At 46.0% G+C, this 26,653-nt stretch overlaps 2 protein-coding genes across 3 annotated transcripts in view; one reads left to right on the top strand and one right to left on the bottom strand.

Annotated features, from left to right (window-relative positions):
* LOC126416141 (origin recognition complex subunit 5) overlaps positions 1 to 25,641 on the bottom strand; it is a 165,318-nt gene extending 139,677 nt beyond the window's left edge. The window contains exon 1 of the mRNA XM_050083686.1: positions 25,506 to 25,641. Within this exon, the coding sequence (XP_049939643.1) occupies positions 25,506 to 25,564 (59 nt within the window). The 5' untranslated portion in view covers positions 25,565 to 25,641. The remainder of the gene's footprint in view (positions 1 to 25,505) is intronic.
* A 255-nt stretch (positions 25,642 to 25,896) lies between these two features.
* LOC126416142 (EP300-interacting inhibitor of differentiation 3) overlaps positions 25,897 to 26,653 on the top strand; it is a 105,968-nt gene continuing 105,211 nt past the window's right edge. For both annotated transcript variants that reach the window (XM_050083687.1, XM_050083688.1), the window contains exon 1: positions 25,897 to 26,065. In XM_050083687.1, coding sequence (XP_049939644.1) covers positions 25,948 to 26,065 — 118 coding nt within the window. In that variant the 5' untranslated portion in view covers positions 25,897 to 25,947. The remainder of the gene's footprint in view (positions 26,066 to 26,653) is intronic.

Here is a 26,653-nt window from a genome sequence, read left to right as displayed (position 1 = left end):
GATGCCTGTCCTCCAACAGGTATCGTATGCTCTCTCCAGACCAAAAATATTGCTACTGTTTGGCATTTCCAGAGAAAATTGTTCATGATATAAATGGAGAGAGAAACAAGATGGTCAACTGCAGAATGATGCTTTCGGAAACCGCATTGGGCAGGTGTTAAAAGACTGCAGGACTCCTGCCACCAAGCTAAACGGCAATTCACCATACGCTCCAAAACCTTACATACACTACTCGTGAGAGAAATGGGGCGATAACTAGAGGGGAGATGTTTGTCCTTTCCAGGTTTTGGAACAGGAACGACTATAGCTTCCCGCCATCGTCTGGGAAAAGTACTGTCGGTCCAAATTCGATTATAAATGCGAAGGAGGTGACGCAGACTATGGGTTGATAAATGCAGCAACATTTGGATGTGGATACCATCCAGTCCTGGGGCAGAGGAGCGAGAAGAAGAGAGTGCGTGTTGGAGTTCCCGCATGGAGAAAACAGTATTGTAGCTTGCGCGATTTTGAGAGGAGAAAGCAAGAGGTCGCACTTCCGCTGCACGTTTCTTCGGGAGAAACGCTGGCGGGTAATTTGAAGAGCTCAAAATCTCAGCAAAGTGCTGACCCAACGAGTTAGAAATTGCGACGGGGTCCACTAATGGGTCATGCGCAACAGTGAGCCCAGAGACCGGGGAGAAACTAGGCGTGCCTGAGAACGGTCGAAGCCGACTCCAAACTTCCGAGGAGGGAGTGAAGGTGTTAAATGACCTAATAAAGAATTTCCAGCTTGCCTTCATGCTATCGCGGATGACACGACGGCATCGCACTCGGAACTGCTTATAGCGGATACAGTTGGCCAAAGTAGGATGGTGGCGGAAAACACGGAGAGCACGTCGCCGCTCACGTATTGCATCACAGCATGCCTCGTTCCACCAAGGAACTGGGGGGCGCCGGGGCAATTCGGAGGTGCATGGTATTGAATGTTCCGCAGCTGTAAGAATAACGTCGGTAATATGTGTGACCTCATCGTCGACGCTGGGAAAGTGACGGTCATCGAATGTCGCTAGAGACGAAGAAAGTGTCCAATCAGCTTGGGCAAACTTCCAGCGTCACGGGCGCATGTAGGGCAGTTGAGGCTGCAGTCTAAGGACACATGGAAAGTGGTCACTCGAGTGTGTATCATCAGTGCGAACCATTCGAAGCGCCGAGCTAGCGGAACAGTACCGACCGCAAGGTCCAAATGAGATAAATTTGTCGTGGAGGCAGACAAAAATGTAGGGACCCCAGTGTTGAGGCAAACTTGATCTGCTTTGTGGAAGACGTCTAGCAATAGTAAGCCACGTGGACATGGATGTGGAGATCCCCAAAGCGGTTGGTGGGCATTGAAGTCCCCAACCAGCAAATATGGGGGTGGAAGCTGACCAAGAAGATGAAGGAGATCAGCTCGTGCCATTGGTGTGGACGATGGGATGTATACAGTACAAAGAGAGAATGTGTATCCGGAAAGGGAAAGATGGACGGCGACAGCTTGGAAGGAAGTGTTTAAATGGATTGGGTGATAATGGAGAGTTTCATGGAGAAGAATCATGAGTCCTCCATGTGCAGGAGTGCCTTCAACAGAGGGGAGATCATATCGGACGGACTGAAAATGAGGGAGAACAAAGCGGTCATGGGGACGCAGCTTTGTTTCCTGAAGACAGAAGATGACCGGCGAGTAGGATCGTAAGAGGATCGACAATTCATCCAGATTGGCTCGAATACCGCGGATATTCCAGTGGATAATGGACATAGGGTGAACAGAAAATGGAGGAATGTGACCAAGGTCGCTGTCAACTCAATGACTGCTCAGAGCTTGCGACCGACAGCATGGAATGGCATTCAGCCGAAGGCAGAAGATCCTGATCCATAGGTTGGTCAGGAGCAGCTCCTGCCACCAGCGATCGGCCGGTTGATCGGCCGCCAGCAGTGCGCCTCGGCGACACAGAAGACAGCCGAGGGCGATTTACGCCAGGTGGTGCTGTAGATGGGACACGCCTTGGCGGAGAAGGAGAGGAACTGGGTTTCTTTGTAGCCTTCTTGGAAGTATGATGTTTAGAAGAAGGAGGAACCGATGGTTGGGAAGTTGCGGTACGTAAAAACTCTTCAAGAGTATGCTCTTTTTTCGAAGTCTTGGTGTCTGACTTTTGGGCTCGAGATTTAGCAGAACTTGACAAAGGGTGAGCCAGAGAGTGGGCAGGCGAAAGTGGTGAGGTGGAACGGGCGATCTTTGCGCTGGCCGATCTGACGACCGTGGCACTAAAGGTGAGGTCGCAAGTCTGCGTGGCCGCCTCCTTTGTTGGCCGAGAAGCAAGGACAGTGCTGTATTTTCCTGTCTGAGGCACGGTGGGCTGTCGACTGGTGAATAATTTTCGAGCAGCAAAGGTCGACACCTTTTCCTTTACTCCAATTTCCTGGATGAGCTTTTCGTTCTTAAAAACGGGACAATCTCGAGAGGAAGCAGCATGCTCACCCATACAGTTGACGCAGCGAGGGGATGGAGGTGGACAGGCACCCTCATGGGCATCCTTGCCACACGGAACACATTTGGCTGGATTGCAACAGGACTGGCTGGTGTGATTGAACCGCTGACACCGATAGCAACGCGTAGGGTTTGGGACGTAAGGGCGAACGGAAATTCTCATAGCCTGCTTTGATTTTCGATGGGAGTTGAACTTTGTCAAATGTCAAGAAGACAGTGCGGGTTGGAATGATGTTCGTGTCAACCCTTTTCATAACCCTATGAACAGCCGTTACGCCCTGGTCAGACAGGTAGTGCTGAATTTCTTCGTCAGACAATCCATCGAGGGAGTGTGTATAAACGACTCCACACAAGGAATTTAAAGTATGGTGCAGTTCCACCCAGACAGGGAAGGTGTGTAGTAGTGAGGTACGCAGCAATTTTTGTGCCTGGAGGGCAATGACTGTTTCTAACAACAGGGTGCCATTCCGTATCTGGAACAAGACTTTACAGGACCTGCAATTGCGTCGACACCTTTCTGAATAATGAAAGGGTTGACCGTGGAGAAGTCGTGACCTTCATCAGATCGAGAAACAACAAGGAACTGTGGCAACGATGGAAGAACTGTCTGTGGCTGAGACTCAGTGAACTTACGCTTGTGAGCAGACATAGTGGAAGGTGAGGAAACCATTGCGGAAGAATCCCCCATGATAACCGGCGTCTCTGATGGCGCGCTCCTCCCTTGTGGGGGCCCTCTCTGAGGGCACTCCCGCCTTAGGTGATTGTTCACACCTCAGGTCACACCTCCCGACAAACGAACGGAGGGACCAATCGGCACTTTCGGAAGGTATCAGCTCGGGTAATCACCCCACCCTGGGCCTGGCCGTTACCAGGGGGTACGTACGTGTCCTACCTGTCTACCCGGGGCGGGGAATTACGCGTTACCCCGTCACCGGCTACGCTTGGAAGTGCGTGGGTCGGCCTTCAGACACGCACAGGGAGGAAAAAAGAGAAAGGGAAAGGAAAGAAGAGGGGTCTCAAACGCCGCAGCGGAGAAAAGGGCAAAGAGAAGAGGGAAGGAAAAGAGAAGGACAGAGGAAGGACGAAGACTTGCAAGTGTAGAAAGCAAGGAATTTGTAACAGTTTCGAGCATCCGTCTCCGGACGTAGGCACAAACCATACTCCCAGAGGGGGAGAAAGGGAAGGAAAGAGCCAGGGGTGAGGGGGGGGGGCGAAGATGGGGGGGGGGGGGGGAGGGGGGGGGAAGGATGCAGAAAGGAAGGGTATGCAGCCCGGAAAGGAAGGAGGGCCACATTAGCTGTGCTCGCTACGCACGTATCCACAAAAGAGTTGTGGACCCCCTGGGGGGGGGGGGGGGGGGGTGTCCCTGATGGTTGGGGTGGGATAGGGGGGGGGGGGCAGTGCTCCCAAGGTAGGTGGTGCAGGATCAACAGGGGGTGGGGGTGGAAGTGCCCCCCACCATCAAGGGGTCAGGTGTAGCCTTCTGGCTCTGAGAACCAGCTGGAATACACTGAACTGATGGAGCTACAACTGTTCTCGTAGCAGTGGCGTTTGAGACGATCATAGCCACAGGATGTAGGTGCTCATATTTTCTCTTAGCCTCAGTGTAGGTCAGTCTGTCCAGGTTCTTGTATTCCACAATTTTCCTCTCTTTCTGTAAAATCCTGCAGTTTGGAAAACAAAGTGAATGATGCTCTCTGCAGTTGACACAGATGGGAGGCAGGGCACATGGATTATTGGGATGTGATTGACACCCAAAATCTCGACATGTGACACTGGAAGTACAGCAGGAAGACATATGGCCAAACCTCCAGCACTTACAGCATCGCATGGGGGGAGGAATATATGGCATTACAGCGACAGACCATCACCTCGACATTCTCGGGTAAGGTGTCACCCTCGATGGCCAAGATGTAGGCACCAGTGTCAGCCTGATTATCCCTCAGAGCCAGATGGACATGCCACACGAAATGAATACCTCGACACTCTAAAATGGCGCGCAACTCGTCGTCAAATTGCAAAAGGAGGTCCCTGTGGAAGATAATACCCTGGACCATATTTAAGCTCTTATGAGGCGTGTTGGTGATGGAAACATTCCCCAGCTTGTCACAAGCAAGTAACACCCGCGACTGGGCAGAGAATGCTGTTTTTAACAAGACTGACCCAGATTGCATTTTGGGAAAGCCCTCCACCTCCCCAAATTTGTCCTCTAAATGCTCTACAAAAAATTGTGGCTTCATCGAAACAAAGTAGTCCCCATCAGTTCTTGTACATACGAGGAACCAGGGTGAATAAGGTTCGCTGCCATCCTTAGCCTGGTGTTCCTCCCACGGTGTGGCCAGGGAGGGGAATGACTTGGGGTCATATTTCTTAGCACTGAAGTTAGACTTTGCCCACTTAGAGACTGCTGGCTGTGGACCACCAGCAAGAGATGTAGTATGCTTGATGGTGTATCATCCATCCTGATGCCACCCATTCCAATGAGGGGGCCTCCCCACAGGCGCCACCCACCCACAGCAAATGCCACCTGGTAGGATGGCCATTGCCAGGAGCCCCGATGCCCCAAGGTGATGGGCACCTACTCCTTGGCATGCGTGGGGAGTTAACGGCAGGCATCAGCAGAGCGATCCCTGTGTTGTCAGGGGGCTACAACTAACAGGGTACGTGAAGGCCCCATCACAATGGACTGGCTACCATGCTGTATATGAGGTGAAAAGAAGTCCATGGTCATTGTTGGCGCAAAAAGCGACACTGCATAGTGCATGGTGGGGAAACACACCCAGAAAGGTGTCCTTACCCAAGAGATGGAGAATGAGCTGGACTGCAGTGCAACGATGAGAAAGTGGGCTAAAGATCTCAAGGTACGATGAATACGATGCACCATGTAAGGTGCCCTTCCCCAATTGCCTCACTCTTCGGGAAAATTTTGAAAAATGGATGTCAAACCCTACAAGGGACCGTCACATAAAGGCCGAAACGTGAGAGACTCCTCCTTTTAGTTGCCTCTTACGATATTATGATAGGCAGGAATACCTCGGTCCTATTCTAATCCCTGGACCCACAGGGGGGGGGGGGGGGGGTGAGGTATATGCAGAAATATATGTTGATGTCAAATTTAATTTACTCCATAGCAGATTTGTATCAATGTTTGAAAGTAGATATCCTAAAAAGTTATCCAGAAAATCCATATAAACAACAAACATACACAATTAAGCCCTGGATAACTATGGGAATTAAAGTCTGGTGTATGAGGAAGAGAGTCAAAGATCCAGTATTACTTGCACACAACAAAAAATACTGCAGTATTTTAAGTAAACTCAAAATGTCCAAACGTACACACATCCTGTCAGCAATAAATAATGCAGATAGTAAGATCAAAACTGTACAATATATTATCAAATGGGAGACAGAAATGACAGTGACTGATAACTTACTAGTCACAAGTATTTTTAACAGGCACTTTCTGAATGTAGCAGCAAAAATAGAATTAATTGGTTCAGTTGAAGGAGCAAGAGAATATTTCAAAAATGTCATTCCACAAAACTTTCAGCAGCTAGAAGCAGCACCAACATCCTCCACCAAAATTAGTGGCATTATGAAAATTCTAAAAATCAACAACTCATGTTTGATTGACTACTTTGGGGTTCACAGTCATTCAGAATACTATATAGGATGTCATATTCACCATTGAATGTAGAGATTGTTTATTTCACATTTGCAATTACAGCATTAAAACCACAATCAGGTGGTACAACAAAGATTTCACTTTAACATATGTCAAGCATTAAAATCCTCCGAAATGTATACATGGTATTGACAAAACTGATCCGTTTCAATGTAAAAATACTGCATCACTGAACAACTGCAAAGCTGCACACATAGTAAAATGATGTATATTAGAAGAACTACAGCTAATGTTCACACCCTTAACATGAATCACTACAAACTGATATTCTTACACACTGTTTACATATGAACTGAAGCAGTTGGCATTAAAATATGTATTTTTAAGTGAAGTGTACGCAATGATTAAATTATGCCCTGTGTGAAATTCTACCTGGTAGCTTACCCTTTCATTACTTTCCCGAAGCACATGTTCTAGTATTTTTCCTTCTATCAAATGCCACACAATTTAAAGCTTCACCTCCCTTAAAAACCTGAATGCATAGTACCTGATCAAAATTATTCAGATACTTAAGCTTGCATTCCACTGGGGATAATTTCAATTAGTTGTCAATGTCTGGAGGAATGACAGTCCACTAATGCTCAAGAGCCAAAACCAGGAAAGGTAGTGGTGTTGGACACTGGGGTCTGGAGCATAGTCAAAAACTCACCCCACAGGTGTTCCATTGAGTTCAGGTCAGGACTCCACACAGACCACTCCATTTCATTTCAGGAATGTTGCCGTCCATAAACCTTTGTCTCACAGGTGCTGCTTCATGACGATTTGTACTGTCTTGCTGGTACAAATAATCAGTGTCACTGAACAGTTCCTCTACTGTATGCAGTACATAATGCTATAAAATGTGTTCCTTTCCTTCTCTGTTCAGTGTTTTCTTGAGCACAATAAGGGGACCACATCCTAGTCACGAGGAACACCACCATACTACAACACCACCTCCACCATACTTTTTTGGCACTACACATAATGGCGGGTAATGTTCTTCACGCATTCGCCAAACCTAAACCCTCCCACTGAACTGCCACATAGTATAGTGCGACTGATCACTCCAAATCACACATTTCCATTTGCTGTATAGTCACATAGATCTTCACCTTACCTCAAACATTGCATAGCACAGACTACCAAAACGTGTGGCTCCTGAGAAGCTGTTTGACCACTATACCCAATCTTAACCCCCTACATAGAGTCACTGTGCTAACTAGACAGCTGGTAGCATTTTGGAACTTGTGAGCAATTCCTTCCCCAGTTTTTACAACTACCCTCCGCAATGCCAGACAGTCCCTGCCTGTCAGCACAAGGTATGCCTGGCTATGAATTAGCTTGGTTGTTCCTTTGCATTTCCACTTTAAAATTTCCACTTTAAAACTTTGGAAGGTTTGAAACGTCCCTGATGGATCTGTTACTCTGGTAATCCAATGACTAGTACACTCAAAGTCACTGAGCCCTCCTGAACAACCGAGTCTGCGGTTACTGTTTCTCTGACAACACAATACCCTTTTATACTGGCAGCTCCACCTCTCATGACATCTACTCGTCAATTCTCCATTAAAGTGGGGTGTCCAAGTAGTTTTGATCAATTAGTGTATATTAAATCAACACCTTCATTACTTGCGTAGCTAGTAGCAACATAAAGAGCTGTCCTACTGTGGTAGGTGTTGGCTTTGTGTGAAAAATATGACAGCTTGGAGGCACAAAGGGTAAAAGAAAAAAAACTTTTAATATTTACATCAAAAGATAAGAAGGCTGTTAAATAAAATAGATGATCTTCTCATACCACTAAAGCAAACTAGAAATCTAAAGGTATTCCTCCTGATGTTTTATGTTTAACACACATGCATCTGCAGTAGCGATAGGAACAACCAAATGTGAACAACTGATTCAGTCTTTTATGTTCGGTTGGTTGGTCGATTTGGTGGAAGGGACCAAACAGAAAATACATCAGTCCCACTATATAGGTTGTCAGATATCAAGGGAGCAACAACACAAACAGCACAGTCCACTCAACATGCAAACAAAGGAGGACAGCAAAAAGAGGAAAGAACAGCAGGGGGTGGATGGAAATGGGGAGAGCAATGGTGTCCCAGAGACCCCTCAGGGGAGCCTGTAACCCCTAGTGGGCACATTCCTGGATGGTGGATAGTGGAATGCCTCCCAGATATGGGTGATAGGTGGGAAATGAACTACATCCTGTGGACCACCAGGAAAACTGCTGTCCTGCAGTCGGACGTTTGCTCATCAAGGACTAGACCCACAGCTTAAAACTATGGTTCGGCGACAGACCCTCGTGACAGGCCCGCTGGTACACTTCCATCACATCATCACGGCTCAATGTCGAAATATAAAGGAAAGGAAAAGGTAGGGTGTCCCCTTCAGGCGACGCGCGTCATTCAGGCCTGAATGGCGTGACTTATTCAGAGCGAGGTTGGCTAAACACGCGAGCTCCAGTAACAAAATTTGCCACTCTTAATGTTGGCACTATGACAGGAAGAGCATGTGAAGTAGCAGCAGCATTAAAAAGGCATAAAATTGAAATCTGCAGAGTGCAGGAGACCAGCTGGAGTGGAGCAAAATCACCAGATATCGGTACTGGATATAAAATCGTCTATAATGGTAGCTCAAAATCATTCAAATGAGTTGGGATAATTGTTAGCTTGAAATTTCGGGACTCTGTAGCAAAAGTAGAGCGATATGATGACCGTTTGATGAAAGTTGTCTTGGCTATGGATGAGAGGTACAACCACATATTTTCGTATTGTGCTCTGCAAAGAGGCTGCATGCAAATGACAAAAGAGGACTTTTGGACATTGCTTGATGATAAAATCTTAGAAGTGCCACCTGAAGATACTTTCATCATATATGGTGATCTCAATGGTCATGTTGGTTCAAATGCAGATGGATACCAACGGAGATGGACATAGAAATGCAGATGGGGATGGGAATATGAACTTTGCAGAAACACACGAACTAGTCATCACAAACACCTACTTCCAGAAGAGGAGGTCCCACCTTTGAACTTAACTACGGTGGTAACAACATGAGCCAGATAGATTTCATTCTTGTGTGACGACGCGACCTAAACTTCATTTTGGATGCAAAAGATATTCCATACGAAACGGTTGCTAAACAATGCCACCTGCTAGTTATCAAATTGCGCATCAAACCTCCAAACCAAAGGAAGAGAGAAGGCAATGGCCCAGCACGTACTAAATGGTGGCGACACAAAGAAACAGAAAGAGAGATTATTTCATCCATCACTCTTCCCCCTATTATTGACATAGGAACAACATGGGATGCCCTGAAAGACCATGTCATAACAGCGGTCCAGAAAAAATTAGGCACCACAAAACCAGACCAACGTAAAATCTATCGTCAAACATGGCTCAGGACTGAGGAGGTGAAAAAGGCTGTGCACTATAAAAAGCAGCTATACCAGAAGTTCCTTGCCTCTAAGGCAGATGAAAACTGGAAGGATTGCCATGATGCTAGGAATGCAGCAAAGGAGGCAGTTGCGGCAGCAAAATCAGCCCACTTCAGCGAAGTCTGCGATAAACTAGAAACACCTACTAGTGAATGAGAAATTTATCGGCTGGTAAAGCAGTGCCAAAACAAACTGCAGGCATTAAAAAATTCTGTGGAATCAATGAAGAAGAAGGCAAACGTATCACCACCGGAAAGAAAGTAGCAGAGTGATGGAGGAAATACTTTGAGGAAGTTTGCAATGAGGACTTTCTACAAGCTCCAATTCCAATAGAGGGACCCAATGCACCAGTCACCAAGGATGAGGTTGTCGAAGCATTACAGAAAGTGAAAAACGGAAAGGCAATGGGGCTAGATGATCTTCCTGCAGACTTGCAAAAATCAAAACACAGGGATTCAGCTGAATGGTTGACGGATTGCTTTAATAAGATCATTGAGGAGGGAAAGATTCCAGCTAACTGGACATGTAGCATAACAGTTACAATTTGGAAGCAGAAGGGAAGTTCAGATGAATGTAACAACTACCACCCAATACGCTTTCTGTCACACACCATGAAAGTATTTGAGCACATCATTGATAAAAGGATCCGACAAATTATCAGTCTTTCCACCAATCAATGTGGATTTTGTGAAGAACTGTGGGATGACAGATGCTATCCATGCAGCTCTCTTGCTTATCAAAAAGCACTGCAAGACGTTAAAACATCTTCACTTTGCCTTAATCGAGTTACTTTGGCTTGCCTTGCGAGAGCATTGAGTACCTGTAAGAGCTCGTTAGGTGGGTCAGACTGCTTTACCACAACCCAAAGAGCTGGATACAGTCAGCTGCCGGACTATCTGACAACTTCCCTATTTCTGCCGAACTATCTGACAACTTCCCTATTTCTGTGGGAATTCTTCCAGGATCTGCTCACTCACCACTCCTACTTATCACTGTCATGGATACTGTCACAAGAAACCTGCAGAAATCTCACCCTGGACATTACTGTATGCTAATGATATGCTACTGGCCAGTGAAGGTAAGAATGATCTGCAACTTCAAGTCCAAGCCTGGAATGACCACCTATCAGATGTAGGACTACAGCTCAATGTGTTGAAAACATTAACTATCCACAGACTTAAACGACTCTGTAACCATCAGAATCAATGGTGTTGACCTCCCAACAGTAAGGACTTAAGTACCTGGGCTCAACAATTGCTGCCGATGGAAATCTCAGTGCAGAAATCTCCAACCATTTCAGCAGCGCCACTCAAATGGCGTTCCATTACTGGAGTACTATGTGACAAGAAAATTTGAAACGGGCTCAAATCAAAAGTATACCGTTCAGTAATCCGTCCAGTTGCACTGTATGGGGCTGAATGCTGGCCTTCAACAAAGGAAGTAGAGCAAATACTTGCTGTTATGGAGACGGAAATGCTTAGGTGGGGATTGGGATTAACATTGTATGACAACATCACAAATAATGAAGTTTGCAGGCTGTACTGTGTTGCACCAATAGTAGACAAAATGAGAGAAAGCTGCCTACGTTGGTGTGGGAATGTCCTTAGAGCAAACGAGACAACAGTGGCAAAGACTAGTTTCAACCTAAATGTAAATGGGAAACAGCCAGTAGGACGACCAAAGCAGTGATGACTTGACACCCTGCATGAAGACCTCAAGATCTCAGGGCTTCACCCTCATCAAGCACAAGATTGCAAGAAGTGGCAACAACGAGTCAAAACACCGGACCCCACCAGCATGCAGGACAAATGCTGAGGAGGAGGAGGAGGAGGAGGAGGAGGAGAAGGTTGCCCCAGAGACTCCAAATGGTGACCAATTCCACATTAAACAACTCACATGTGACAGGCAAGAGATGGTGTTCCATGCCAACAGAAGACACTAAGGAATATCCAACATGATCAGTGGATTTAGTGCCAACGGTTTAAAATGCAATTCCATCTTGAAACTCCCGTGCGAGCATTCAGAACAAACAACAGAACACCACTGGAGCGATGGAAGCTTTTGGTCCCCAGAAAAGATCCATCCGAATCCATGGCCAAGGAACTAACCATGCATGGGGAGGGGGGAGAGGGGGGGGCGGTTGGGAGAGAACATGGGGAAGAGAACAAGGAGGGGTGATGGAAGTCACAGCAGAGAGAAGTGAGGCAGAGCTCAACTGGCAAACCCATCTGAGGGCGGGCGATGGCCCAAAGCCACGAAAAGTAAAGAATAGAATAGAACAGAACAGAACGAATAGAATAGAATAGAATAGAATAGGAAGTGTGAGCAGTGGAAGAGTGGAAAATGACAGCATAGGAAACCAAGAACTGAGACCATCCAACTGAAACAGGAGGGATCCCAATGTCAACCAGAACACTATCAGCTGAGCTGGTGCGACAAGCACCGGTGGCTAACAGATATCGTGACAGTGAACTGGGTTCAAGAGGAGCAGCGCGGAAGGGGCAACTGATGCTTAAACTTGACAGCCATAATCCAGGTGGGACAAAACTAATGCCCGATAATGGGAGAGAAGGGTCAAACGATCTGCAACCCAAGAGGAGTGGGCAAGGAAGTGAAGAATATTGAATTTACACAAAGAGCCAACTTCCAGACAACAGATATGGGGCAACCAAGTAAGCTTGTTTACAAAAAGAAGACATGAGAAATGGGACTGGGGACCAATGGTGATGTGCTGGGCATTGAGGTAGAGCTCCAAATCAGGATGGACTGTAGTTCGGTAACAGGAATGCACCACCCTCAACTCAAGGGGAAAGAACTGAAAGCCGTGTGAGAGTGCCCAGGTGAAAGCACACTAGATGGTAGCACTCAGGAATTGTCATTCTGCATAGGCCATCGAGTGGGAGATAACCTGCTGAGGCCACAAGATCATTAATTGCGATTAGAAAAAGGACACTTAATATGAAGTCCTGTGAAACACCATTCTGCTGGGTCCACAGAGAACTGAGAACAGTGCCAATCTGGACTCTGAATGACCGGTGGGATAGGAACTGCCAAATGAAAGTTAGGAGGACCCCACTCATGCAGCACAAGGAGGATGTGACAGCACCAAGCTGTGTTGCAGCCATTACTGTGATGAAAGAAAACTGAAACAAGATGGCGGTGCAAAGAAGAGGCCTGCCAAAGTGAAATTTCCAGTCAAAGCAGACGATCGATGGGAGACTGTCTCTCCAGAAAGCCACACTGGTAAGGAGATAAAAGGTCCCAAGATTCAAAGATCCAATTGAGCTAACAGACACTGTCCGTTCGGACAACTTACAGGGAACAATGGTCAGGCTCATGGGCCAGTAACTATCAAGGTTGATGGATCCCTGCCGGGCTTAAGACAGGAGGCACAATACTGTGTCTCCACTGAGAGGAGAAAACGCCTTGGAGCCAAGTATGGTTAAACACCTGGAGGAGATATCGGCATTGAGGAGGACGAGGTGTTGAAGTCGTCGGTTATGGATGGAATCAGGCCAGGAGCTGAAACATGGGACGAAGGGAGACCCAGACGCAGCTCCCATTCAGTAAAAGGTTCACTGTAGGATTCCGCGTGACAAGGGAGTAAAACATAAGCAGGAAGGTTCAGCCCACTGTTTCCAGAGAAGGAAGGCAGCTGGGTAGGAGGTTGACACCAATGCCATCACAAAATGGGTCCCGAGGTGTTCCGCAAGACATGATGGATCTGTACAAAGGCCACTTGGAAGGGTAAGACCCGGAATGGATGACTGCTGCTGACAACCTTGGAAGGAGTGGAGTGTAGCCAGCAAGCATGATGAAGGGACAGAAGAACCCAGAGAGGAGACAAAGCATTCCCAACACATGCATCTATTCCACTTGATTAAGTAACGGGCTTTGGCACGAAAATGGTTAAAGGTAATAAAATCAGCGAAAGACGGGTGCTGCTTACAGTGTTGCAAGGTGTGATGACGATCACGGACATCAGTGGCAATAAGCTGCGCTCCACCACGGAACTGGCTGAGCAGCAAACAGGGCCCATTGCTTGAGGAACGACAATTCCGGCAGCGCAGATCACAGATGACTTCATCAGTGCATCTTGACAAAGAGCAAAACACGACCTGGGAGGTATATAGAGGTGAGTCAGTAAGCTGGTCATCAGGGGGCGTGAAGGGAATGAGAGAATCAATGGAAACTTGTCACTATCACAGAGGTCATCCTGTGGTAACCGGTGTAAGGAAGGAAGAAGGGGAGGGGAAGATAGTGAAAGATCAATGGCACAAAAAGTGCCATATGTGGTACTAAAATGTGTACAAGAACCATTATAAGAAGTCACAGTCTGTTGTCCACAAGAAATTGGTCAATAAGAGCCTCAGACTAGAGGAAGATGCACTGCCCCACAAAGGATGATGAGCATAAAAAGCCCAAAGGAGGAAGGGAGGGGGGAGTTGCTGAAGGAGGGCAGTTAGGGGAGAAGATGTAGGTGGCCTGTCAGGAGGGCAATAGCGATTGCAGACTGTGATGGCAAAGTCCAAATGGACCCGAACGGCAACCGCTTCCAATGTGGTACAAGGTGGGATCAACTTACTAACAATACCTGTATGGACCAACATGCCTACATCCCCAGAAGCCCTCAAAGTGCCAACCCCTTCCAACAGAAAGCACAGAACCCATGAAAAGACAGTGAGTGAGCATCAGTAAAATGAAATTTCTGGATAATGACACAAGCCACCTATTAAAAGGCAATAAGGGATTGCAACTCTGGGAGGCGACAGTAGTAGCCATTACAGTTCCATTGAATGATCACGAAATGGATATGCAAATGGGCGGCAAACGGGTTGGAGCCAATCACGCTGCCACGTCACCATCCGTCATCGTCAATGAGGATGGGGTGGCATCCATAAATAAGACTCAGGTTGTGAGGGGGGAGATGGCACCTCTGTGGCACCACGAGGCGGCAGGGGGGGGGGGGGGCGGCAAGGGACGATGAGGGGAGGTGCCTTGTCCTGGAACTTCTTCTTCTTCTTCTTCTTCTTCTTCTTCTTGTGCTGCTGCTGCTGCTCCTCCTCCTCCTCCTCCTCTGGCCTGCGGCCTGAGAGATGTCGGAAGCAAGGGGGAGGGGGGGAGGGGGGTGTTTTATGTATCCATTGGATTCTTACACATTCATTGCTTCCTTTTGAGTGAAACCAGTCCATGGTAGCAACCAAATGAAAACTGTGGTATCATGTATCAATACCACCCTACCAGCAATCCACAGTTGGCAACGGAATAACAAGTTACCATCTGATGCTGACAGTGGTCGCGCTGGCTCTGTCACATCCAATGGTGTGCACCCAGTAAGCCATGCCTCCAGCAGCTCTGGACAACAGTGCCCTCTGCCGCCACGATACAGGATGGCTGTTGGCAGCTGCTCAGCCCACCTCCACTTGGAGCCTCCGCGCTACGACACCATCGTTCATGCTTCATACAGCGAAAGGCTCTTCCCAATTGACATTTGTGACAGCTGGACTTTATTTCTTGCTGTAATATTTGCAAAGAGTCTTCGTTCATGTGGAAAAATACAAGTTACGTAAATATTTTGTTTTTTGTGTTAACTTGTTCACTAATCATTTCTGCTTATGTCCAGCTTCCCTATGACCACAGTTGCGATACCACTCTGTAGCCCAGCTTTCCTTACCACTGTGTAAAAAATTGTACACAACAAAAACAGTTATTCATCCTTCCTTTTCGAGTGAAACCAGTCATGTCAGTTGAAACAGACATTCATTCTTTCAAATAACATCACCCTTTAGTGACTGAGCTACCCATTCATTCTTCTGAAAGAAACAAGTCTAATACTTTCATTAGTTGAACTGTGTGTGTGTGTGTGTTGTGTGTGTGTGTGTGTGTGTTGGGGTTTATGGGCGCTCAACATCGAGGTCATCAGCGCCCTTAGTTGAACTAAAGCAGTGGTACACAATTGTGGTACTCACAGCATCATAGGGCAGTCCTAGCCCCAGGGTAAGTGAAGACATCTCGGGGTACGCCAAAGTTAAAATAAGAGTTGTACATATTCATTTAATTATATACTAAATAGATTATTCTTCTTTTCAGTATTTAAAACCCATTAACATATTGCTGTGGATTGAGTTGTTCCAGATGTAATTAACATGCAATAATGAAGATGATGTATCACTGGGAGGGGGGGGGGGGGGGGGGATATGAAGTTGAGTATAGAAGTTTCCCATAGAGATACAAGAAGAACAAAAGGACACTGACAAATTTTAGCAGCCGTTTGTCTTCCATTTTACTGAGAAGGTATGATGAAGTCCATTAATTAAAAACCACTTGAATTCAGCCCTCTTAGGTTGCACGTGTACCCCGAACACTCCATGTCAGCCTCCTAGTGTCACCAGCAGCACATCTGGCATGAGGAGGTGACCTGCTACTATGAGTCCCTGCACTGCACCAGCAATTGGGCCATTTGCTCACACCAACGGTGGTCCTGCCTACCAGCAGTGGCAGCACCATGCCTCTGACCCTAACAACATTGTCCCACGCATGAATGGAAAGACTGAAAAAATATTTAAGAGAAATCACTCAAAGAGAGAGCTCGAGAGAAAACATTCATAAAATAGGTGTAAGCATCAACTACTTGTGTCACTTGATGTGAGACAACTCACTGAAAAAAATTCACACCCAGAGAGACTAGTTTCATTTGGTTGGTTGGTTTAAGAGAGGGTGGGAGGGGGGGGGGGGGGGGGGGGGGAGGGACCAAACTACAAGGTCATCAGTCCCTTGTTCCTAATAAAACAATGCCACAAGTGTGAGAATAAAACAGATGAGACATATAACACAAAACGGAAAGAAAGGAATGACCACAAGAACGAAGGAAAAGCAATGAACACTAAAAGGAACAAAAGAGGACAAGAAAACAACGGAGAGATGCAAGAAACAGTCAGAAAAGAGTAAAACAAGGAAGCAGATTACAGTGGCCAGCCAACTACGAAAATGAAGAGGAAAAGCCAGCCATCCTGCAAAAATTCAAACCTCCACCCTAAAAGCACTAGGGTGGAGGACACAGAGGGTCAAAGGACATGTGCTAAAACTCGGATTGAATGATAAAACCCACCCTCACAGATGAAATGTAAAACCAAATCAGCTGATGACGTGTAGTCTGCTAAAATCAATGATAAGTGCAGCAAGAAAAGATTAAGTCTCTGGGCAGCCGAAGGAGGACAGAGCAGAAGACTATGTACCACTGTCAACCAGGCACCACACCAACACTGATTTGGGTCTTCACAGCGAAGAAGGTAGCCATGGGTCGCCCAGGCATGGGCAATGCGGACCCGGCAGCGAACCATGGAGTCCCTGTGAGAGGTCCTCATCGAGGACTTCCACAATTTGTGGTCCCCTTAATGGCTCGCAGTTTGTTGTGTGTACTGAGATCTTGCCATTCTGTCTACCAAAGCTGAAAAACCTTATGGCGTAATAATGAACGCAGGTCAGTTGCTGGGATGCTAATCTCCAGAAGTGGTTTTCGTGTAGCCTGTTTGGCCAGCCTGTCGACAAGTTCATTTCCTGGAACTCTGACATGACCAGGGGGTCCAGACGAACACCACTGAATGACTAGACCATTCCAGGGCATAGATGGACTCGTAGATCGATGCTACCAAAGAATGATGAGGGCAGCTCTGGTCGATAGTTTTCAGGCTGCTGAAGGAGTCGGTACATACAAGAAACGATTCCCCAGGTCATGAACGGAGATACTGAAGTGCACGAGAAATGGCCACCAGCTCTGCAGTGAATACACTGCAGCCATCAGGTAAGGAATGCTGTTCAATATGGCTGCCGTGAATGTAGGCAAAGCCAACGTGACCATCAGACATCGAGCCGTCGGTGTAAACCACTTTAGAGCCCCCGAACACATCAAGAATCATGAGGAAGTGACAGCGGTGAGCCACAGGGTTAATAGAGTCCTTAGGGCCACATGAAAGGTCAAGACAAAGCTGCGGCCGAGGCATACACCATGGAGGGTACGTGAACAGACCACAAGTAGAGGTGGTAAAGCAAAGGACTCCACTCTGGAGAGAAGTGACCACACACGAACCACATCATTAGCCCAGACGACCTGGGCCACCTATGTGGGAGATGGACTGCCACAGGTGGAAAAAGGAGATGGTAACTCAGATGCTCAGGAGAACTATGAATGTGTGCTGCATAACTGGTGAGCAGTTGTGCACGTCTTATCTGCAATGGAGGGAACCCAGCCTCCACCAGTACGCTGGTCACCGGACTCGTCCTAAAAGCTCCTGTCACTAGTCAAACCCCGCAATGGTGCACAGCATCGAGTAAATGTAACGCTGAGGGCGCTGCCGTACAATAAACCACACTCCCATTGTCAATTCTGGATTGAATAAGGGCTCTGTAGAGCCGCAGCAGCGTAGAGCAATCTGCACCCCAATTGGTGTTGCTCAGGCAACAGAGGGCGTTGAGGTGCTGCCAGCACTTCTGCCGAATCTGACAAAGATAGGGAAGTGAAAAAACCAGTCCTAACAATCAATATGTCTCCACTACAGTGAGTGGATCATCATGAAGGTAAAGTTCTGGGTCCGGACGAATGGTATGACGTCAACAGATGTGCATGACACACAACTTTGCAACTGAAAACTGGAAGCCTTGGGCTAGAGCCCATAACTGCACCATGTGGATGCCTCCCTTTAGGCGATGCTCAGCAACACCAGTACTGGAGCAGCAGTATGAAATTCAGAAGTCTTCTACATACAGAGAAGGTGAGACAGAGGGCCCGACAGCTGCTGCTAGACTGTTAATGGCCACTAAAAATAGAGATACACTCAATACGGAGTCCTGCGGGACTCCATTCGCCTGGATATGGATGGAACTATGGGAGTCACCAACTTGGACACGGAAAGTAAGGAGTGACAGGAAGTTTCGGATAAAAATCGGGAGCAAGTCGCGGAGACCCCATTCATACAATTTGACAAAGATATGATGTCGCCAGGTCTTGTTGTATGCTTTACTTAAGTCGAAAAAGATGAAACCCAGGTGTTTCCATCTGGAAAAGGCTGTTCGGATGACAGACTCGGCGGACACAAGATTATCAGTGGTAGAGCGACCCTGGCAGAAGTCGCCCCCACTGAGGAATGAGTAGGCCACGTGACTCCAGGTCCCAACCCAACAGCCAACACACCATATGTTCCAGCAGCTTACAAACAACATTGGTGAGGCTGGTGGGCCTATAGCTACCCACATCAAGCGGCTTGTCACAGGTTTGAGCATCAGAATGATGGTGCTCTCCTGCCACTGCAATGGAAAGATGCCATCACACCAGATCCAGTTGAAGATGATGATGAGATGTCGCTTGTAGTCAGAAGAGAGATGTTTAATCATCTGGCTGTGGATCCGATCAGGCCCAGGAGCTGTGTCGGAGCAATGTGCAAGGGCACTGAGGAGCTCCCACTCTGTAAATGGGGCGTTATAGCATTCACTGTGGCATGTAGTGAAGGAGAGGACTTTCCCTTCCAGCTGCCGTTTGAGAGTGCGAAAGGCTGGGGGTTAATTCTCCGACATGAAGGCTCAAGCAAATTGCTCAGCAAAGTGCTCGACAGTCGCGTTTGCATCAGTAGGTAACACGCCATTTATAGTAACACCCTTAACACCTGCTGGGGTCTGGTACCCGAAAAGACGTTTGATCTTTGCCCAGACTTGGGAAGGTGAAGTATGGCACCCAATGGTCGAGACGTATCTCTCCCAACACTTCTGCTTCCGTCGTTTGATTAGGTGGTGAACACGGGCACGTTGGCATTTAAAGGCTATGAGGTGCTCAAGGGAAGGGTGTCGCTTATGCCACTGTAGAGCTCGCCGTTGCACCTTAATTGCTTCAGCGACTTCTGGCGACCACCAAGGGACTGCCTTACACCTCGGGCACCATAGAAAGCGAGGGATCACATTTTCCGCCGCAGAAACAATTGTTGTAGTCACCTGCTCAACCATCACACTGATGTTACTGTGTGGGGAAGATTCAATGGTGACAGCAGAGCCCGAAGTTTCCCAGTCCGTCTTGTTTAAAGAACATCTGGGCAGGCGTCTGTGGGCCTGACACCAGAGTAGTGACAGGAAGATGGGGAAGCAGTCACTACCACACAGGTCATCATGTGCTCTCCAGCGGATAGATGGGAGAAGTCCTGGGCTGCAAATTGATAAAACAATGGCTGAGTAACTACCATGAGCCACACTGAAATGTGTGGCGGCCCCAGTATTTAAGAGGCAGAGTTCAAACTGAGACAGTAAAGTTTCACCATCTCTGCCTCTGCCAGAGGCAGTGCCACCCCACAAAGGGTTATGGGCATTAAAATCTTCCAAAAGTAGGAAAGGTTTAGGGAGTTGATCAATCAGTGCAGCTAATACATTCAGGGGTACTGCACCATATGAAGGACGATATACATTGCAAGCAGTTATTTCCTGTGCCATCCTTATTCTGACAGCCACAGCTTCAAGGGGTTTGAAGGGGCATACTTTCACTACAGACCGAGTTTAGGACATAAATGCAAACTCCACCTGACACTCGATTATAGTCATTACGGTTCCTGTAATATCCCTTATAGCTGCGGAGGGCAGGGGTCCACACTGCCGGAAACCAGGTTTCCTGGAGGGCAATGCAGATAGCAGGTGTAAAGTGTAATGGTTGCCATAGCTCAGCCAAGCAGTGGAAGAAACCGCCGCAATTTCACTGGAGGATGACATCATTTTGAGACTAGGAAGGCATGGAACATTCGATGAGGTATATTATGCTTCAGAGTCACCTGCTGCCACCGACTTATTGCCTGTGCAGTCTATATTCATTGTGTCTCAGGGTCCGGCGAGATCCAGGTCCTCGGCAGATGCCAGAATTTCCATACCATCCTCGGATGCAGAGCTTGTAGGTAGCAGTGGTGTGGGTGCCACCCCAATTTCCTTGGTCTTAGGGGTTTTCTCTTTGGATTTCTCTCGTTGCTCCTTGGGTTTCCCCAGCTGGGACTTCACTGGCTCAGTCTCTCAGTCTCCAGGACTGAGGACGAGTATGAAGCCCTAAGACCAGCTAATTTTGGGCTCTTCAGCCAACGGCATGTGTCATCTTTCCCACTAGCAGAAACCTGGGGAGGAAGTGACCCAAGGAACCCCTTCCTAGCGAGAGAAGCGGAAGAAGACTTACATCTCTCTGGCTTAGAAGTTGCTTCCGAAGTAGGTGGTGCAGGAGTAACAGGGAGGAAACGCCCCCTCCCACCATTAAGGAGGCAGGTGTAGTCTGCCAGCTCTGAGAGATGACTGGGGAAGGCAGAGCTGACGGTGACAGAACTATTGTAGCAGCACCGTAAGACGATGTCATACACACAGGATACAAGTGTTCAATTTTTCTCTTAGCCTCACTGTAGGTCAGTCGGTCCAGGGTCTTGTACTCCATAATTTTCCTTTCTTTCTGGAGAATCCTGCAGTCAGGCAAGTAAGGCAAATGGTGCTCTCCGCAGTAGACACAGATGGGAGGCAGGGCACATAGAGTATTGGGATGTGATGGACGTCCGCTATCTCGACATGTGACGCTGGAAGTACAGCAGGAAGAAATATGGCCAAACTTCCACCATTTAAGCACCGCATCGGGGGAGGGATATAGGGCTTTAACATCACAGTGGTAGACCATCACCTTGACCTTCTCGGGCAATGTATCACCATCGAAGGCCAAGATGAAGGCACCGGTGGCAACCTGATTATCCCTTGCACCCCGGTGGACACGCCAGATGAAATGTACACCTTGCCACTCTAAATTGGGGCACAGCTCGTCATCAGACTGCAAAAGCAGGTCCCCATGAAATATGATACCCTGGACCATATTTAAGCTCTTATGGGGCGTGATGGTTACAGAAACATCCCCCAGCCTGTCACAAGTGAGTAACACCCGTGACTGGTTAGAGGATGCTGTTTTGATCAAGACTGACCCAGATCTCATTTTGGAGAATTCCTCCACCTCCCCAAACTTGTCCTCTAAACGCTCAACAAAAAACTGAGGCTTCATCTTCATGAAAGGTTCCCCATCAGCTCTCGAACATACAAGGTACCAGGGCGAATAAGATTCGCTGCCATCCTTGGCCTGACATTCCTCCCATGCTGTGGCCAGGGAGGGGAACGATTTGCAGTCGTACTTCTGTGCATTGAATTGAGCTTGTGAACGCTTAGAGACTGCTGGTGTTTGACCACCAGCAAGCGATGACGGACTACACTTCATCACGTGTCATCCGCCCTGATGACACCCACTCCAACAAGGGGCCCTCCCCAGGGGCACCACCCACTCGCAGCAAAGGCCACCTGGCAGGATGGCCATTGCTGGGAGTCCTGATGCCCCAGGGGGACGGGCAACTATCCCTTGGCATACGTGGGGAGTTAACAGAGCAGGCATCAGCAGAGTGATCCTTGTGTGGTCAGGGGGCTACAACCAACAGGGTACATGGCAGCCGCACCACAACGGAATGGCTACTGAACGAAATCCATCGTCATCACAATGACAGTGCGTGGTGCATGTTTGAAAACGCACCCAGGAAGGCGTTCTCCCCCAAGAGATGGAGAATGGGCAGGACTGCAATGCAGCAAGGAGAAAGTGGGTTAAAAATTTCAATGCACGATGGACACTATGCAGCATGTAAGGTACCCTTTCCCAATTGGCTCACTCTTGAGGAAAATTTTGAAGAATGGAGGTCAAACCCTACAGGGGACCGTCACATAAAGGCCGAAACACGTGAAACTCCTTTTAGTTGCCTCTTATGACAGGCAGGAGTACCTCAGGTCTATTCTTACCCCAGACCCGCAGGGGGAGCTACATTTGGTTGTTTCATTCAAATGGGATGGGGGGAGGACAGCAACTGAGTGGAAAAACATTTGACTGGCCAATCAGTTGTTCAATGCAGTCATTTACCCCACTGCTAGCCTATAGGGATTAGAACCAAATTACTGTATGCAAACATAGGGAATAGGATAGTGGCTATGCAGACAAATAGTGAAATGAAATCCCATGTCACAGAACTAAAAGATTACTGCACTGGACAGCTATTCAAATGCTGTGCTTTAGTAACAGATCTGGAAACACTCCAGTTAGTCAATCTAATAGTTAACAATTCCTCCCAACAGCATATGCTGGTAACGGGAGCATTCATGAGAGTATTCATAAGACTTGGTGGAAGTAACTGGGAAGCCATTTGCATGTGATGATTTCATATTGATAGCACTGATCGAACACACCTAAATTTGTACAAACATGTGCAGACATAGGTCAGACTGGACATGGAAACTGGCTTGTCTTTTTCAGCAGAACCACCCCAGCATTTACCTTAGCAACACTATACAGGAGTGAATGGCCATACAGGTGTTTCACCCCACTTCTCTTGCATATGAGCCCAGTGCTTTACACTGCACCAACAAGAGAAGCTTATTCCCAAAACTTAACCTATAAATTACAAGGGGCATTCAGTAGCTAATGAAATATTTTTTTCTCGCACAGTTTCAGTTGAAAACATGCATAATGCGTTGAGACATTATGTAATATTCCTCCTGACCCCTATAGTTTCATGAAGTTATGATAAGTGGTGGCGTTACATGTAGCCTTCAAAATGCATCCAACACAAATGCATTCCAACAAGCAGAGAGCAGTCAGAGCCATCCCAGCATTTGCCTGGTGCAATTTAGGGAAATCACGGGAAACCTAAATCAGGATGGCCGGACATGGGATTGAACCGCTGTCCTCCCAAATGCGAGTCCAGTGTGCTAGCCATTGCGACAATTCGCTCGGTAGAATGGGAGTAAAACAATCATTAAAAATCAGTAAAATTCAGTGACATTGGGCTTGAGCCCTGGCCGAAAACCTTGAGAGATCCCACATTTTTAATTCAGAATGAGGTTTTATATACTAGGCATACATCTGTAATATGTTGCTGTTAGACAGTAATTATTGCTATAAGTAATCTGTCTGACACTGCTGTGTTTCCTTTAAAAACAAAATGAAGAGCGAGATAGTACAGCATTACAACAAAGAATTTTCATTCAGGAAGTGTGGAGTTCAAACACAGTGACAAACCCTAATACTTGGTAAAACGCAGAATTCCCCCCACAATGCACTTCATAGTGATTTGCAGGGTATAGATGTAGATGCAAAAATATCCATCTGTGCATTCAGAGTTAGAGCTTTTTGCTGCTTCTTTAGGTTGCTAAGTTGATTCTATTCAAAAGCTCATGACAACTTTCCAACCCTATCCTTGTCCAAGCCAACAAAGGTTTTATCATACATATCTCCAACATATTTGGGAAGTCTCATACTATTACATTAAATGGTATGTGAAGTGATAAATGATGATGATGATTGGTTTGTGGGGTGCTCAACTGCACGGTCATCAGCATCCGTACAAAGTCCTAATTTTTACACAATCCAATCTAGCCACTTGTCACGAATGAAGACAATGCTGATGAAATGATGAGGACAACACAAACACCCAGAGAAAATCCCCAACCCAGCCGGGAATCTAACGCGGGACCCCGTGATCCAGAGGCAACAATACTAACTACTAGACCATGAGCTGTGGACATGAAGTGATAAAGAATACATGCAAACCACTATGGTAAACTACCTAATTAATTTAGATGAAGAGAGCTACAAAAATTTATCATCTCTTGTTTTTCACACAACAGATGACAAAGTTTATTGATTTGATAATACTATAAAACCATCTTCCTGGAAAATTCTCAAACACAGTATCTCTGGAAGAGAGTAGAAGCACTTAAAATATATTTAATTGGAAATATTGGTTTGGAAATCCCTGCACTATAACAAAACTGCTTGTTTTAGCTCCAGCTTGTCCATGCCTTTGTTTTTATCTTGCCACACATTTTAAACAAAAAATTCTATTCTTCTATTCATTGGATTGGGCAGGGGACCGAGAATTAACTCTCTTTAAATACTTTTTTTTCTTTTTTGTGAGAATGAATTGACAGTGTTCAACACTGAGACATAAAAATGATCCAAATTTGTGAATCACGACACCTGGCAAGGTACCCAAAATGAGTGAAAACTGTGCTTACAAAAAATTACAATAAAAGTACAAGAGAACTAACAAAATAATTACATACAGTTCAAAAATCATTACATTCCTTGGTTTTTACAATTCCAATAAATAGAGGACTTTAAATTACAAAGTGCTAAAGAAGTTTCCTTGTCATTTCAAAACATGAAGTATTTTCCGAGCACATTCTGCATAGTTCATATTTCTTTGTTTAAGCTACAAATACCACTATTTTTGAATCGGGAAAACACACAGTAGCAAAAACTTCTGAAGAAACTGTTCAGTTATGAGTGCCCTGGTCTTATATCACATCATTAAAATGATTATTATTTTTTTCCATCGTTAATGGTTTGCTTAAAATACATTTTACAAGAAAAATTGTGGATGTAAAGACACTGGGAAACGTGGCTTCTTTGGTAGGTTTATGAGATCCTCTACTGTGCAAGCATAAGAGAACTGAACCCATCAAAGGTTTTTTATATAAAGAAATAATAGGCATGTTCTCAACTGTATTACACATTCTACCTTTACAGACATTAAATTAACCAAGATCAAAACCAACCAAATATAATATGAATCATTGGCAGTTTGATTTCCGTGTATGATATTGATGAATGCAGTTGGCCGAAACCTGGTAGCAGCTAACGCATTAAACTGATCAACATATTCATAATATGCTGTTCTGTGAAATAGATCAGCAGCGCAGATGTGATACGCTTGCGACTCTGGCAAAACACAGCCGTATTTGATTAAGTAACCGGAAAATATACCAGTTCTATAACCACACCTGAGCTCACAGATATATGTATTCTTTATCAAAATAACACTTACTCAACAAGAACAACACATTCTTTCTCACAATTCCTTTCACGCAAAGTCCGCAGGGACATTTTCTTCGAATGTGTTGTCTGCTTTCTTGTTTTCTGATCCCGCTGAGTGCTGCAGACGAAATTCAGTTATTTTACCGCCAAATTAAACAGGTTTGACAACAGTGTACACTAGCTCTTGGAATGATATCGATAACTGACTGTGGTCACCACACTCACTCACTGATTTGTTTCGTTTTATAAGAATTACAGTAGCTAAAAACGTATTCTTTGATTATACACTGCAACTGGTGCTGCTGCTGTATATACCATAGTTGATATAGGTCTTAAATACGCATTAAGTATATTTTGTGTTGCAGTTGGCAACCCTTCGGTCACTGCAATTGTAGAACTCTGTGTGTAATCTGTGGTGTGTGTTTTGACTGCAGTTGATCTTTCTAACCAAAATGAATTCCGAAGATCCTCAGAACAAAAAGATCATGGCGTTAACAGAGGAAAGAATACAAGATATTGAGAAAAAGAAAGAAGTACTCGAAGGCTTATATTGTCAAGCTAAAGAATGCTGTGAGTAAATATCAAAGCATAGTTTTTTCTGAAGATGTCAAATTTATTTATCTCTTTCAGTATTTTTAAGAAACATTGTGTACGTATTCGAACAACAAACCAGACAACTAACGGTTTTCATTGTTACAATTATTTATGGAAAAATTAATCGTGCTATTTCCAAAATAGTTAAATAATGGTTGACATATGTTGTAACTTTGCCTATAACTGTATGAAAGATTGAAGCTGTAAGTTAATCATTGTAGAGTAAATTAGTTTATTCGCCGTGCAACCGGTTCACATGCAAGTGAGAAATCTGGTTCGAAATACCTGAGCTAACTGCCAGGGGGGCATTGGAAGTTTCAGTAAGAGCTTTTTTTTTTCACAGTGTCGTGAATATGACGTACTCAACTTTGTCACTATAAGAAATTTTTTGGTCAACACAGTGATATCTATATGTTCAATTTAAATTATTATTTCACAGTGAAAGGTAACAGCAGAAAGTACACAATACGTTGTTTCTATTGGCTGCCCTTAGCCAAACATGATGTTGCATTAATAATGTTTGCTGCGTACCTATGCAGTGGGCCAACAACGTATGGTAAACTT

The sequence above is a fragment of the Schistocerca serialis genome, chromosome 8 (assembly GCF_023864345.2).
Source record: "Schistocerca serialis cubense isolate TAMUIC-IGC-003099 chromosome 8, iqSchSeri2.2, whole genome shotgun sequence".
Lineage (NCBI taxonomy): Eukaryota > Metazoa > Arthropoda > Insecta > Orthoptera > Acrididae > Schistocerca > Schistocerca serialis.
The sequence above is the reverse complement of the archived record's forward strand: the minus strand, read 5'-3'. Positions and strand labels throughout refer to the sequence as shown.